This window comes from Agelaius tricolor, unplaced genomic scaffold (assembly GCF_023055355.1).
Source record: "Agelaius tricolor isolate 1412-34295 unplaced genomic scaffold, bAgeTri1.0.p SCAF_10, whole genome shotgun sequence".
Taxonomy (NCBI): Eukaryota; Metazoa; Chordata; class Aves; order Passeriformes; family Icteridae; genus Agelaius; species Agelaius tricolor.
In genome coordinates, this window is record NW_027269270.1 from 35,315,650 (window position 1) to 35,329,976 (window position 14,327).

The 14,327-nt window shown below is 46.5% G+C and overlaps 1 protein-coding gene across 3 annotated transcripts in view; it reads left to right on the forward strand.

The window, feature by feature from the left end:
* Positions 1-14,327, forward strand: part of GALNT13 (polypeptide N-acetylgalactosaminyltransferase 13) — a 50,127-nt gene that overhangs the window by 25,434 nt on the left and 10,366 nt on the right. For all 3 annotated transcript variants that reach the window (XR_011680459.1, XM_071435529.1, XM_071435528.1), the window contains exons 8-11: positions 1,499-1,616; positions 7,522-7,702; positions 9,801-9,940; positions 12,625-12,723. Coding sequence is in view for 2 of the 3 variants with exons in the window: in XM_071435529.1 (XP_071291630.1) it covers positions 1,499-1,616; positions 7,522-7,702; positions 9,801-9,940; positions 12,625-12,723 (538 nt within the window). In the remaining variant the exon portion in view is untranslated. The remainder of the gene's footprint in view (positions 1-1,498; positions 1,617-7,521; positions 7,703-9,800; positions 9,941-12,624; positions 12,724-14,327) is intronic.

Here is a 14,327-nt window from a genome sequence, read left to right on the forward strand (position 1 = left end):
CCATTTCACCCAGGGACACCTTCCCCATCCCAGATTGCTCCAGCCTGGCCTTGGGCACTGCCAGGGATCCAGGGGCAGCCCCAGCTGCTCTGGGAATCCCATCCCAGCCAGGAATTCCCAATTCCCAGTGTCCCATCCATCCCTGCCCTCTGGCACTGGGAGCCATTCCCTGGCTCCTGTCCCTCCATCCCTTGTCCCCAGTCCCTCTCCAGCTCTCCTGGAGCCCCTCCAGGCCCTGCCAGGGGCTCTGAGCTCTGCCTGGAGCCTTCCCTTCTCCAGGGGAACATTCCCAGCTCTCCCAGCCTGGCTCCAGCCCTGCAGCAGCTCCAGAGCCTCGTCCCAAGGGTCACTGCCCCAAATCCCACAGGTTTAGGGCTGCTGGGACCCAGCAGAGGGGCTGGGATGGGCAGAGCCCCCACACCCCTTTGGCTGTGCTGGGACATCTCAGAGGAAAGCTGGGTTTGGGATTGAGCTGGGCTGGGCATTCCCTGGCATTCCCATTTCCAGGGAAATTCAGCCGTCCCCTGGGATTGCCTGTTTGTAAGGATTTCTAATCCTCTTAGCTGAGATTTTCCTGCTCCTTTGATGCCGTTTTGGGCTCCCCCTGAGGCAAAGCCCAGCCGTGAAACTCCTCCCAAATCCATTCCCGATTGGATTCGAGCTGCTGCTCACTCAGGAGGCCCAAATCCCACCCAATTTACCCTCACAGTTCTCCTGAAATAATGCATGGAAGTGGGAGTGTGGCTGGGCTGGGGTCCGTGGATGCTAGGGAAGAACAGGAAAATCTCGTCAGAATTTTCTTTATTTCTCCCTGCAGTGTGGCTGGGCCTGCACTCCATGGATTTTGGAGAAGAGCAGGAAAAATCCATTCCAAATTATCTTTATTGCTCCTGGGAGTGTAGCTGAGCCCAAGGCTCCATGGATTTTGGGGAAGAGCAGGGAAATCCAGTCAAAATTCTCTTTTCATAGCTCCTATTTGTTTTCCATAGAATTCCTGTGTGGTAAAATGGGCTGCAAATTCCACAGTGTCCTTCAAAAAGTATTTTTTCCCCCCATTTAACTCCTCCCAAGCATTCCTGATTGGATTTGAGCTGCTGCTCACTCAGGATGCCCAAACCTCACCCAATTTTCCCTCACAATTCCCCTGAAATAATCCATGGAAATGGGAGTAGTGTGGCTGGGCCCAGCTCCATGGATTTTGGGGAAGAGCAGAGAAATCCAGTTAAAATTGTATTTATTTTTCCTTGGGGTGTGGCTGGGCCTGAGATCCATGGATTTGGGGGATGAGCAGGGAAAATCCAGTTAAAATTCTCCTTTTCTACTTGTTTTCAGTAGAATTCCTGTGTAGTGAAATGTGCTGTAAATTCCAGAGTGTCCTTTAAAAGGTCTTTTTTTCTTTTTTCTTTTCTCTTTCCTTTCTCCCTTTTTTTTTCTTTTTTAATTTCCTTTTCTTTTCTGTTTTCCTTTGTTTTTTTTTTCCTGTTTGTTTCCCACCCAGGACCCCAACTATGGCTGGTGGCCTGTTTTCTATTGACAGGAACTACTTTGAAGAGATAGGAACTTACGATGCAGGAATGGATATCTGGGGTGGCGAGAATCTTGAAATGTCCTTTAGGGTAATTCCTGTTTTCCTTCCTTTTCTTCCCACCCCCAACCCCAAAAATCCTCCTTTTGTGCTCTCATTTCTTCAGGGAGCTCCTGCTTTAGCTGGCCTGCAAGTCATGAGCTAAATGGAATTTTTAAAATTCGGGGGAGCCTCATTGGGTGTTTTGGGATTTTTTTGCTGCGTGGAATATTTTAGCATTGAGGGTTTTAATCCCTCCAAAATTCCATATATTTTGGTCATTCCTTCATGGAAGAAATGAGGTGCCCAGCGGAAATTTGATATGAATTTACATTGAAAAATAAAATTAAAAATACGTTTTAAGACACTTTGGGAACGGTGACATCATGGACTTGCAAGTTCCAGCTGGAATTCTGGGTCTGTGCCAGGGAAATTCCTATCCTGCAGAAAATGCTGATATTCCTGCTGGGGTAGGGGTGAGCCACACCCCAGGGAAATGCATCCAGTCACTGCCCTTGGGATAGAAAAATGGGAAACTGAGGCTTGGCTGAGGAATGGTTGGGAGGGATGGTGGGAATGGCTTGGAACTCCTGGGATGTGTCCCAGTTTCTGGATTTGGTGATGGGAATAACGCCCAGGATCCCTCTGGTGCCCACAGCACATCCTGGCAATGCCCTTTCCCCCCTTTTCCTGTCTTTTCCATTCAGCCAGGAATGTTTTCCTTGCCAGGGACCCCTTGAAGTTTTTTAGGGAACAGACTTTTCCAGGGAAGATCAGCTGGGACTTTGAAAGCTTTCCCAGGCCATTCCTCTGAACTTCAATTGTTCCCTTTGCAGGAAAATCAAAGGGTTCCGTTCCTCCCCTGAGCCTGGATGGTTCCAATGAGGAGATTCCCACTTTTTTTGCTGTTTTAAATCCTAAAATTCCTCCTGGGGTGTGCCAAGGCCCCTGTGCAGGAATTCTTTTCCATGGTTTTCCATGTTCCACAGGAGATCCCTGCAGCAGGGAGTGCCAGGCACTGTTAAACCATTCCAAATGTGCCTTTCCACCCTAAACCAGTGAATCAATGGGGGCAGGGATAGGAATAAATGGAGATATTGCCATGGGAAGGCCAGGGAATCACCTGGTGCTGTTCATTTGGATTAATTAGATTAATTCCTAATTAATTGGGATTAATTCCTTTTCTGGAAGGAAAACCAACTGAAAATCCAGGGATATTTTGTGTGACTTTGTCAGGGACATGAAAGGGTTCAAATCCCAGCTGAGGGAACAAATCCATGGGAGAATGAGGGCCAGGAGAGCTGAAGGATCAGGGAGGTTCCTCCAGCTCCAAAGCTTTTTGCAGCTTTTCCCTTTTCCAGTGGGGTTTGGGAATTTCTCCTGTCAGGAGAGCTCTGGGGGCAATTCCTGCTGTGGGACAGGGCTGGGATTGCAGGGAGGCACAGGGGAGTTCCTGGAGCTGTTCCTGCACCCAGGATTGTGTCACCAAAGGGAGAGGGGAAATCTGCGACTGGTTCAGAGTAATAAAATAAATCCCCAAAAAATAAATCCCCAAAAATAAAATAAACCCAGCCATTCCCCCCATGTTTTGTGAATTCCTGAATCTTCATAAATGTCACCCAGTGCCTTTGCTTGCCCTGGATCGTGTCTGTCTCATCTGCATCCAGCTCCAACATTATCCCAAAGAATAATTAAGATTTCCAGCTTTTTTTGCTCTCAGGGGCATTTCCAGGAGGAGCATCCATGGGGTATAATTTGATTATTTTGGGAAGATCCATGTTTTTTCTTTTAGCTGCTTCTTGTTGCTGATGGGTCTTTAATGAGTCCTTTTAGGAATGTCTTTTAATTGGGGGAAGAATGATGACAATTCCTGGCAGGAATCTCTTACAGCTCCAGGGGTTTGCTTTAGTCAAGGAAAATCTGATTTATTCCTAAACTTTATTTTTATTTCTGGAATTACTGAAATTTTTAGTTTCCTGTTAAATTCTCCAAGTGGTTTTATCCCACTTGGAGAATGCCCTGAAAACTTGATGCTCTGAAAGGATTTCCTATGGGAAATATTTTACTATTGATGATCTGTCCATCAGAAAAAAAAATAAAAATCCTATGAGATTATTCCTTAGGATTCCTTAGGTTGGGAAAGGGAATGTGAGCTCTGGGTGGGGTAGGATGGGGTTTATTTGGGATTTCTGGCACTGCTGGAAGTGCAGGAAGGACAGGGGAAAAGGGATTTCTCTGGATTTTCCTGCTGGAGCAGCCTGGGACAGTGGGAGTGTCCCTGGATGGGTTGGGATGGGATTTAATGTCCCTTCCCACCCAAACCATTCCAGAATTCCCTGGCTCCCTGGGGTCACCACAGCAAGGGGTGAACGCATCCCATAGCCTGTGAGGGGAGCAGATCCCCGAAACCCCACAATTCTTAGGCAGGATGGGAACTTTTGGGAAGCAGTCACATTCCCAGGGAGTGTCCCAGAAAGGTTGGTTTGTTGGGATTTAAAAAAAATATTGAAAAATATCCCTTTTCCTAAGAAAAAAAAAAGGGATATTTTCCTTTCCCCCACATCCCATCCCAGCTGGCACAGGGAGCAGATTGCTCCAAGGAGAGCCAAAAACGGGCTGGAAAAGTGTCCAGGAGCAGAGATTTTTAAAAGTGGTGCTGTGGGAGGAATTCCCTGCCAGCTGGAATGGGAGACCAGCAGGGGAATGCTGGGATTTGGGATGGAGGGTGCCTCAAATTGGGTGCCCAGTTATCCCCAGGTTGCTCCAGGGGCATATCCGTGGTGAATATTTGGGATTTATTCCCTGGTGTGTATTTGGGGTTATTCTCAGATTTCTCCATGAACGCATCCTTGGGGTATATTTGGGATTTATTCCACACTCCCAGGTTGCTCTGGGAATACATCCCTGGAGTATATTTGGGGTTATCCCATGGTATTATTTGGGGTTGTTCCATGGAATTATTTGGGGTTGTTCTGTGCTCCCAGGTTGCTCCATGAGGTGAATATTTGGGATTTATTCCCTGGTGTGTATTTGGGGTTATTCCCTGGTGTGTATTTGGGGTTATTCCCTGGAGTTATTTGGGGTTATTCCATGGTATTATTTGGGGTTATTCCATGAGCACATCCCTGGAGTTTATTTGGGGTTATTCCATGCTCCCAGGTTGCTCCATGAGCACATGCTAGGTGAATATTTGGGATTTATTCTCTGGGGTGTATTTGGGGTTATTCCCTGGAGTTATTTGGGGTTATTCCCTGGAATTATTTGGGGTTATTCCATGGAGTCATTTGGGGTTATTCCATGGAGTTATTTGGGATTATTCCCTGGTGTATATTTGGGGTTATTCCCTGGAATTATTTGGGGTTATTCCCTGGGGTTATTCCCTGGTGTATATTTGGGGTTATTCCATGGAGTTATTTGGGGTTATTCCATGGTATTATTTGGGATTATTCCATGAGCACATCCCTGGAGTTTATTTGGTGTTATTCCATGCTCCCAGGTTGCTCCATGAGCACATGCTGGGTGAATATTTGGGATTTATTCTCTGGGGTGTATTTGGGGTTATTCCATGGAGTTATTTGGGGTTATTCCCTGGAATTATTTGGGGTTATTCCATGGAGTCATTTGGGGTTATTCCGTGCTCCCAGGTTGCTCCATAGGCACATCCCAGGTGTATATTTGGGATTTTTCCATGTTCCCTCTGGAATTCCTTGGCACCCCTGATCCTGAAGTTCCCCCTGAGTCCCTGAGCAGTTAACACAGGGATGTTTCACTGCTGATCCCACAGATCCCATCCCTCCTCATTCCCATGGAATTCTGGAAATGGAGGGAGCCCTAATTAGCTAAATCTGCCTTGGTTGCCATGGGAACTCGGGTCTGTGTCAAGGAGCTTTAATTCCAAGATTCCACCGGAGCTCCTGTTCAAAACTCCCTAAAAACTCAGAGATTTAACACCAGGAGGAGCCTGGAAGCGAAAGAATTGTAATAAAATAATTGAAATGAAAAGTTGAAATAATTAAAATATTTGAAATGAATAATTGAAATTTAAAAATGGAAAGAAATACTTGAAATAAGTAATTGAAATAAAAAAAACCAACTAAAATGAACTAGATAATTGAAATAATTAAAATAAAATATTTAAATTAATTAAAATAAAGAATTAAATAATTTGGGTCCTTCTGGCTCCTTAGGAGGGGACTAAAACCCCGCCAGAGGTGGAGTCCCATCCCCAAGGATTTAAAAGCTGTGGAATGAGGACATGGATCAGTGTGGATGTGGTTAACATTGGACTCAATGTTCTTGGAAGTCTTTTCCAAGCTAAATAATTCCAGGATTCCCAGCATTTCTCACTCCGTAGGGATCCAGCAGCAGAATTCGTTACTTTATTTAACCCCAAAGTTCCAAATTCCAGCATTCCAGCACGTTTTAGATTATCCCTAGCATGGATTTCCCTTGGAGAGGGAAAATTTCCATCTGGGAAAAGTCCCCCACATTGCCTTCTTCATTTATTATGGAATTCACCAGCACGTGAGGTGGAGGGCACACCCTGAATTCCTGGGTTTCATCTCTGGGGGGTCTGGGATGTGCTTCCTTGTGTCCCTGGGTGTCCCAGCATTCCTGGGAATGCTGGGGCTTTCCTCAGGATGGCCATGGATGGGATTCTGCCTGGAAAAATTTCTGTAAATATATATATAAAACGTAATTATATAAAAATAGAAATCTATTATAATATATAGTCTATGTTTATATATACATGTATAATATGTATACCTAACTGTATATCAAAATAGATGGAAAGATGATATATTTGAGTGTGTAGGTAGAAGTTCTGCTCTGTTCCTTTGGATATTATGGAATCCTGGAAAATCCACGCCCTCCATGAATCCATTAGGGAATGACGCCTTTCCCAGCAGGATGTGCTCCAAGGGACAAATCCAAGTGACCCATTCCCAGCATTTCCACTCTGGGAGCTCTGGGGAAGAGCAGGAAAAATCCAGTCAAAATTGTCTTTATTGCTCCTTGGAGTGGGGCTGGGCCCGAGCTCTGTGGATTTTGGGGAAGAGCAGGAAAACCCAGTTAAAATTCTCCTTTTCTAGTTGTTTTCCATAGAATTCCTGTGTGGAGGAATCTGGGTGTGTCCTGTCCTTCTCCTTCTTCTTCTTGGCCTCCATTTTCTGGGTGATGTTGGCACTTTTGGATTGGTTTAGAGTAGAAGCTCAGTGTCTAACACAGGTGATGGGTATTGGGAAGTCATTGTAAATATTGTACAGGTAGTTTTTAGTATAAAAAGATAACACAGCCCCAGGGCAGGCAGAGTGCCTCTGTCTGTCCTGCTGAGCAGACCTGGGCAGGTCAGAGAAAGAATTTTATAGATAAGGAACAATAACCAACCTTGAGACCGAGAACTGAAGAGCTCTGACTCCTTCTTGGAGCACCAGGCTGGGAAAAGAGAATTTCTGACACATCTGGGGGTCCCTGGGAGCAGCCAGAGCCCTGAGAATCTACGTGTGCTTTATTTATAATATTTTCCAGTACCCATCACCTATGGTAGACACTCTGTCTCTACTCTTAAACCAATCTTGAAGTGTCACCATCACAGCAGAAGATGGAGGACAAGAAGAAGAAGGACAGGACACACCCAGATTCCTCCATCTTGCCTCTTGAACCCCCATTCTAAATCCCCAAAATTCTTGGAAGTCTTTCGAGTAGAGTGATAGTTCATTTGTCACTTTTTCACCCTGTGACAAATTCACTATCATTCTACTCAAACCCTTGTGGCTTGTAACTCCTCACACAAAGTTGGGAATTGTTTCCATGGGTTAAAATCCAAGGCACAGGTGTCTGTGACTCCGTGCCAAGGTCTCTGAGCCCCTGCTGGGGTCTGGAGCCCTCCAGGGCAGCCAGAGGGATGTCCTGGGCCCTGCCCAGTGTCCTGCAGGCTGGCCCCATTCCCGTTGCAGATCTGGCAGTGTGGAGGCTCCCTGGAGATCGTCACCTGCTCCCACGTGGGACACGTGTTCCGCAAGGCCACCCCCTACACCTTCCCCGGGGGCACCGGCCACGTCATCAACAAGAACAACCGCAGGCTGGCCGAGGTCTGGATGGACGAGTTCAAGGATTTCTTCTACATCATCTCCCCGGGTACGGCTGGGTTTGGGGTCCTCTGGAGGTCTGGAGGGCTTCCTGAAAAAAGGGAGCTGGGAATGGGAGGTGTCATGGAGTTGTCTGGGTTGGAAAAGTTCTCTGAGGTCTTTGAGTCCAACCATCCCCAGCACTGCCCCATGTCCCCAGTGCCACATGCACAGGGCCCTGAAATCCCTGCAGGGATGGGGGCTCCACCTGAGCACCTTTTCCTGAAGGAATTGCCCCAAAATCCACCCTGAGCTGCCCTGGGCCAGCCTGAGGCCGTTCCCTCTGCTCCTGTCCCTGTGCCCTGGGAGCAGAGCCCGACCCCCCCGGCTGTGCCCTCCTGGCAGGGAATTCCAGAGAGGGAAAAGATCCCTGGGGATCCTCCTTGGCTCCAGCCTGAGCCCCTGCCCAGCTCCCTCAGGGATTCTGCAGCCCCTGCCCAGCTCCCTCAGGGATTCTGCAGCCCCTTCCCAGCTCCCTCAGGGATTCTGCAGCCCCTGCCCAGCTCCCTCAGGGATTCTGCAGCCCCTTCCCAGCTCCCTCAGGGATTCTGCAGCCCCTGCCCAACTCCCTCAGGGATTCTGCAGCCCCTGCCCAGCTCCCTCAGGGATTCTGCAGCCCCTGCCCAGCTCCCTCAGGGATTCTGCAGCCCCTGCCCAGCTCCCTCAGGGATTCTGCAGCCCCTGCCCAGCTCCCTCAGGGATTCTGCAGCCCCTGCCCAGCTCCGTTCCCTTCCCTGGCCCCGCTCCAGCCCCTCAGGGTCTCCCTTGCCGTGAGGGGAAAACCAAAAAGTGGGAGAAAAATGTGAGGGGAAAAAAAAGTGTGGGAAGTTTATGGAGGGCTCTGCTGCTGAGCTTTTCCCTCCTAGATCCTCCTTTGCTCCAGGCTGAGCCCCTTCCCAGCTCCCTCAGGGATTCTGCAGCCCCTTCCCAGCTCCATTCCTTTCCCTGGACATGCTCCAGCCCCTGATCTCTTTCCATGTTATTAATATCTGCATTAATTAATAGATAAAATATAATGAGGTTTTTCCCCGGCGTTGAGAAGCAAATGGAGGAGAAAGGGAAATAAAATGAAAGTTTTCATGGAAATTCTCCATAAAAAGAAGTAGGAAATCACAGATTTTTTTTTTTTTTAATAGGGCCTTCCTAAATATAAAAGATATTTTAAAATATTTTTAATCTGCTTTTTGATCCTTTTCCTTTCCTATTAATGAAGAAAATGGAGATCTCTGGATAATTCTCTGAGAGAACAAAGGAATTTGCTTGTTGGTAATGAGGGCTCTGTTGTCTGGCACAGCCTCATCCCCCAGCTCCTCTGGGAGCTGATTCATCCCATTCCTGAGCTGAGATCCCAGGAGAGAGGAGCCAGGGGCTGCTCCCTGTGGGAAGTAGACTTCTCAGCATAATTAGGGGCACACCTCACAATTACATCCAAAATTAAATGTCTGGAGAGATCTGATTCCCTGGGAAAACAGAATTCTGCTGGAGGAGAGCTCAGCTCTAATTTTTAGGATATTGAGCCTATTTTTAATTGGTGCCTACTCCTGTTTTTGTGTGGATAACAGGAAAATCTTTATTTGTGCTGAGATGAGTCAGGAGCCAGAGTTTTTAATAAAGCCAAGCTGGATTTATGAAAACCATTCCAGGGGGTGGTGAAGGTGGATTGTGGAGATGTTTCCATCAGGAAAGCCCTGCAGGGGAGCTGGGGATGGGTCTGGGATTTTCCCCAGATGTTTTATGGGCTCTTGTGTCACCATTCCAGGGGGTGGTGAAGGTGGATCATGGAGACATTTCCTTCAGGAAAGCCCTGCAGGGAAGCTGGGGCAGCTCTGGGATTTTCCCCAAATGTTTGGTGGGCTCTTGTCTCCCTATTTCAGGATTGGTGAAGGTGGATCGTGGAGACGTTTCCATCAGGAAAGCCCTGTAGGGGAGCTGGGGCAGCTCTGGGATTTTGCCCAAATGTTTGGTGGGCTCTTGTCTCCCTATTTCAGGATTGGTGAAGGTGGATTATGGGGACGTTTCCTTCAGGAAAGCCCCGCAGTGGAGCTGGGGCAGCTCTGGGATTTTCCCCAAGCTGGGATGTTTGATGGGCTGTTCTCTCCCCATTCCAGGGGTGGTGAAGGTGGATTATGGGGACGTTTCTGTCAGGAAAGCCCTGCGGGAGAGGCTGGGCTGCAAACCCTTCTCCTGGTACCTGGAGAACGTGTACCCCGACTCGCAGATCCCGCGGCGCTACTACTCCCTGGGAGAGGTACTGGAACTCACTGTGGGATGGGATGGGATGGGATGGGATGGGATGGGATGGGATGGGATGGGATGGGATGGGATGGGAATGGAGGGTAACGGGCAGGGCAGCCATCCAGGAGGCAGGAAAGCAGGAAAGAAAGGAAAGCAGGAAAGAAAAGAAAGCAGGGTTTGCACGAAACCAGGAGTGGAGGAAACCAGGAATGAAAGGAAATCAATCCGTGCAGGAAGACAGGAATGAAAGGAAATTAATCTATACAGGAAAACAGGAGTAGAGGAAACCAGGAATTAAAAGAAATCAATCCATGCAGGAAGCCAGGAATAGAGGAAACCAGGAATTAAAGGAAATCAATCCATGCAGGAAACCAGGAATGAAAGGAAATCAATCTGTACAGGAAACCAGGAGTAGAGGAAAACAGGAATTAAAAGAAATCAGTCCATGCAGGAAACCAGGAATAGAGGAAACCAGGAATGAAAGTAAATCAATCCATGCAGGAAACCAGGAATGAAAGGAAATCAATCCGTACAGGAAACCAGGAATAGAGGAAACCAGGAATGAAAGGAAATCAATCCATGCAGGAAACCAGGAATGAAAGGAAATAAATCCATGCAGGAAACCAGGAATGAAAGGAAATCAATCCATGTAGGAAACCCTAAATGGGTCCCACAAACCCTCCATGGGTCCCACAAACCAGTAAGTAAAGCAGGAACTGGAAACCAGTAAGGGAAGGAAACCAGTAACTACAACAGAGCAGGAAGTCTAGGAAAGCAGGAAAACCAAGAAATAAAGGAAACCAGTCAGAACTGGAAACCAGTAAGGAAAGGAAAGGAACCTTACAGGTAACCAGTGACTGCAGCAAACCAGCAAGTAAAGAAAACCAGTAAATCCAGGACACCAAGAAGTGCAGCAAACCAGTAGTACTGGAAACCAGTAAGTAAAAGAATTCAGGAAAGCAGGAAACCAGCAAACAAAGGGAGCAAGGAGTACAGGAAAGCAGTGAGTAAAGGAAAACCCGGTAGTACAGGAAACAGTAAGAACTGGAAAGCTGTTAGTAAGGAATACTAACAGATACCAAAAACCAGCAAGTGCAGGAATCCAGTAAGTGCCACAAACCAGTAAGGAAAGAAACCAGTAAGTGCAGGAATCCAGTAATGTAGAAAATCAGTAAAACCAGGAGGTGTCCAGAGCCAATGGATCCATTCCCAAGGAGATGAGGTGGCTTTGGAGCCAAGACTCAGGTCCTGGAGTTCCCTCTTATTCCTCTCAATTTCTTATTTCTCTTTATTTCCATTTTTTAAAGTCCTTTTTAAGGAGAAGTTGCTGTTCCAAACATATTCCCTCTCCTTAAAAATCTCCCTTTAAATCAAGTGTCTATTCCAAATGTTCACGAGGCGAATTTATCTCCCAAGTGGAGCAGGAGATTGGAAAAGTGAAGTTTGGAATTAATATTTTGACACAATGAATATGCAGCCCTTGAGGGAAACCTTCCATCATCATTAATTGCTTTGAAAGAGACTAGAAATGGCTTTTTTTGAAATTTTTTTAAAGAAATGTTTGTTCACTGAATGTTTTCCAGCCTGGAGCTGAGGGTCACAGTCATTCCTGGTAATCACCAGGTTCTGGGACCACCAGGAGCTGGAATTTCTTTGAAATTCAACAAATTCACGGTTAAAAACATTACATTGAGTTGTGCCTGCACTGCCTTTTAAAAGCTCTGGAATGGGTTGATTTGAGATGATGGAATAACAATCAAAGGATTTGGTGATGGAATAACAATGCTGGAATAACGCTCTGAGGAACAAATGGCTTTTTTTGACATCCAGGGAAGTGATTTCCCTCTGAAATTTGCCACTGTAGGCAGGAATAAAAGGCACTGGAGGATTCCAGGTTTAATCCTGCCAAAATAAAGGGAAACGGGGGTTTCCAGCAAGGAAAGGACTTGTCTAAGGAATGTCAAACAAAGTGGGATTGTGGCACATTGTCAGGCTGGAAAATGGGATGAGAAAGGCAGAAAGAAGTGATTAAAACACCTGATGTGTGCAGTGTGGCCTCAGTTCCCATGGAAACAGCAGCTCAGGCAGGAGCTGGGAATTAAAGCCCTGCTTGGCTGTTCCAGTGGAGCAGGAAAAGGGAATTGCAGCCTTAAAGCCCAGGGAGCAGCAGAGAAATGGGGGATTTTTAAGGCATTGGAAGTGCGTTTTTTGGACATTTTCCTGCCTTGCCGAAGAGATTTGGGCAGGATTTGATCCATCCAAGCTGGAGCAGCATCATTAGGCCATAAATGATCCACATCCTGCCCTGGATGGCTCCTCCTGGGCTCAAATCCAAGGGAAAATGGTATAAATCAAAGGTGAGGAGCACCAGGCCTCAAAGGGCATTCCCCAAGTGGATGTTTTGTTGTTTTCTGGGACAAACTGGGAGAAAAAGAGTGGAGATTTTGACAGACTTGGGATAATCACCCTGAATTCCCTCATGGCTAAACATGGAATAGTGAGAGGTGTCCCTGGCCATGGATGAGCTTTGGGGCTGTTTCCAACCCAGACCATTCCCTGACTATTTGGGAATGTGATCTGTTCACAAATTGCCATTTTCCGCACAAATCTGGCGGGTTCCAGGAAATATTTTAAGGAATATTTCACCTCTTTAAGGAATTCCTCTTTAAGGAATTTTCACCTCTTTCCTTTTTCCAGATTAGGAATGTTGAAACCAACCAGTGCTTGGACAACATGGGCCGCAAGGAGAATGAGAAAGTGGGATTTTTCAACTGCCATGGCATGGGAGGGAACCAGGTAAATAAAACCAGGGAAAAGTGGCTTATTTGTCCAAGAATTCCTTTGGAATATTTTAAATATCTGTTTCAATTCTATTTTAGATTTTGTGTGAAAGTAATAGCGAAATAATCAATGAAAATTCCAAAATACATTCAGTTTCGAGCTGAAGGATTTTAAGAGGACTCAGCCCCTTTTTTTTTCAGTTTTAGCTCCAGATTTTGGGGGAATATTGGTGCACATCCATGGGAAGTCTCCCAGTGAATATATTGAATAGAATCCTGCTGTCATTTAATAATAAATTAAACATTCCAGACATGAACTTCAGGAAGTGTGATCAGGAATTTGAATTTATTTTCATAAAAATGAAATGGGCATAATCCATAAACGTAGCTGAATCCATCTGTTCTGAACGTGTGCAGGAAAATAAATATCCAGGATATTCATGGAAGTTCTTTAGTGGAATTCCAATGGTGGGGGCCTGGGGAGTTTCATTTGGAGGAACTGGAAAGGGAGTAGAAGAGTGGATGGAATTCTTGGTCTTGTGACCAACAACTCTGGGTTAATTAGAACAAAATTTGCATATTCCAGTGGATATTCAAATTAGCATGGCTGCTCCAGATGGGGTTTGGGATGTAAATTATAATTAAGGGACTTCTAAGCATATTTTAAATTAACTCTATTTTAATTAATTAGAGTTTATTATTTATGTATAGAATTTTCCAGGGGTGGTGCCAGCCTGGCACGGTCACAATTCCCTGGTAGCCCTGGTGTTCCAGACACCTGCTCCTGGCCACATTCCTGCTGGGAAAGGCTGGGATGCTCCGTGTTCCCATCCCTGATTTATCCTGAAGGTTCATCCCAGCTCCTGCCATCTCCTCCTGTCACTTCCTCCATCCTCACTGGAGCTTGGCCTCATTTCCCTGCTTTTTGGCTGGGAGAACCTTTCCCATCCCCTGACTTCCCATGGATTTCTCCAAGGGAGACCCTTTCTCTTCCCCTGAATTCCTGTGGATTTCTCCAGGGGAAAACCTTTCCCTTCCCTTGAATTCTGATGGATTCCTCTAGTGGAAAACCTTTCCCTTCCTCTGAATTCCCATGGATTTCTCCAATGGAGACCCTTTCCTTTCCCCTGAATTCCCATGGATTTCTCCAAGGGAGAACCTTTCCCTTCCCATGAATTCCCATGGAATTCTCTAAGGGAGAACGTTTCCCTGAATTCCCATGGATTCCTCCAGTGGAAAACCTTTCCCTTCCCCCGGATTCCCATGGATTTCTCCAAGGGAGAACCTTTCCCTGAATTCCCGTGGATTTCTCCAGTGCAAAATCTTTCCCTGAATTCCCATGGATTCCTCCAGTGGAAAACCTTTCCCTTCCCATGAATTCCTTTGGATTCCTCCAGTGGAAAACCTTTCCCTTCCCATGAGTTTTCTTGGATTCCTCCAGTGGAAAACCTTTCCCTTCCCCTGAACTCCCATGGATTTCTCCAGGGGAAAACCTTTCCCTTCCTCTGGATTCCCATGGATTTCTCCAAGGAAGAACCTTTCCCTTCCCATGAATTCCCAGGGAATTCTCTAAGGGAGAATGTTCCCCTGAATTCCCGTGGATTTCTCCAGTGGAAAACC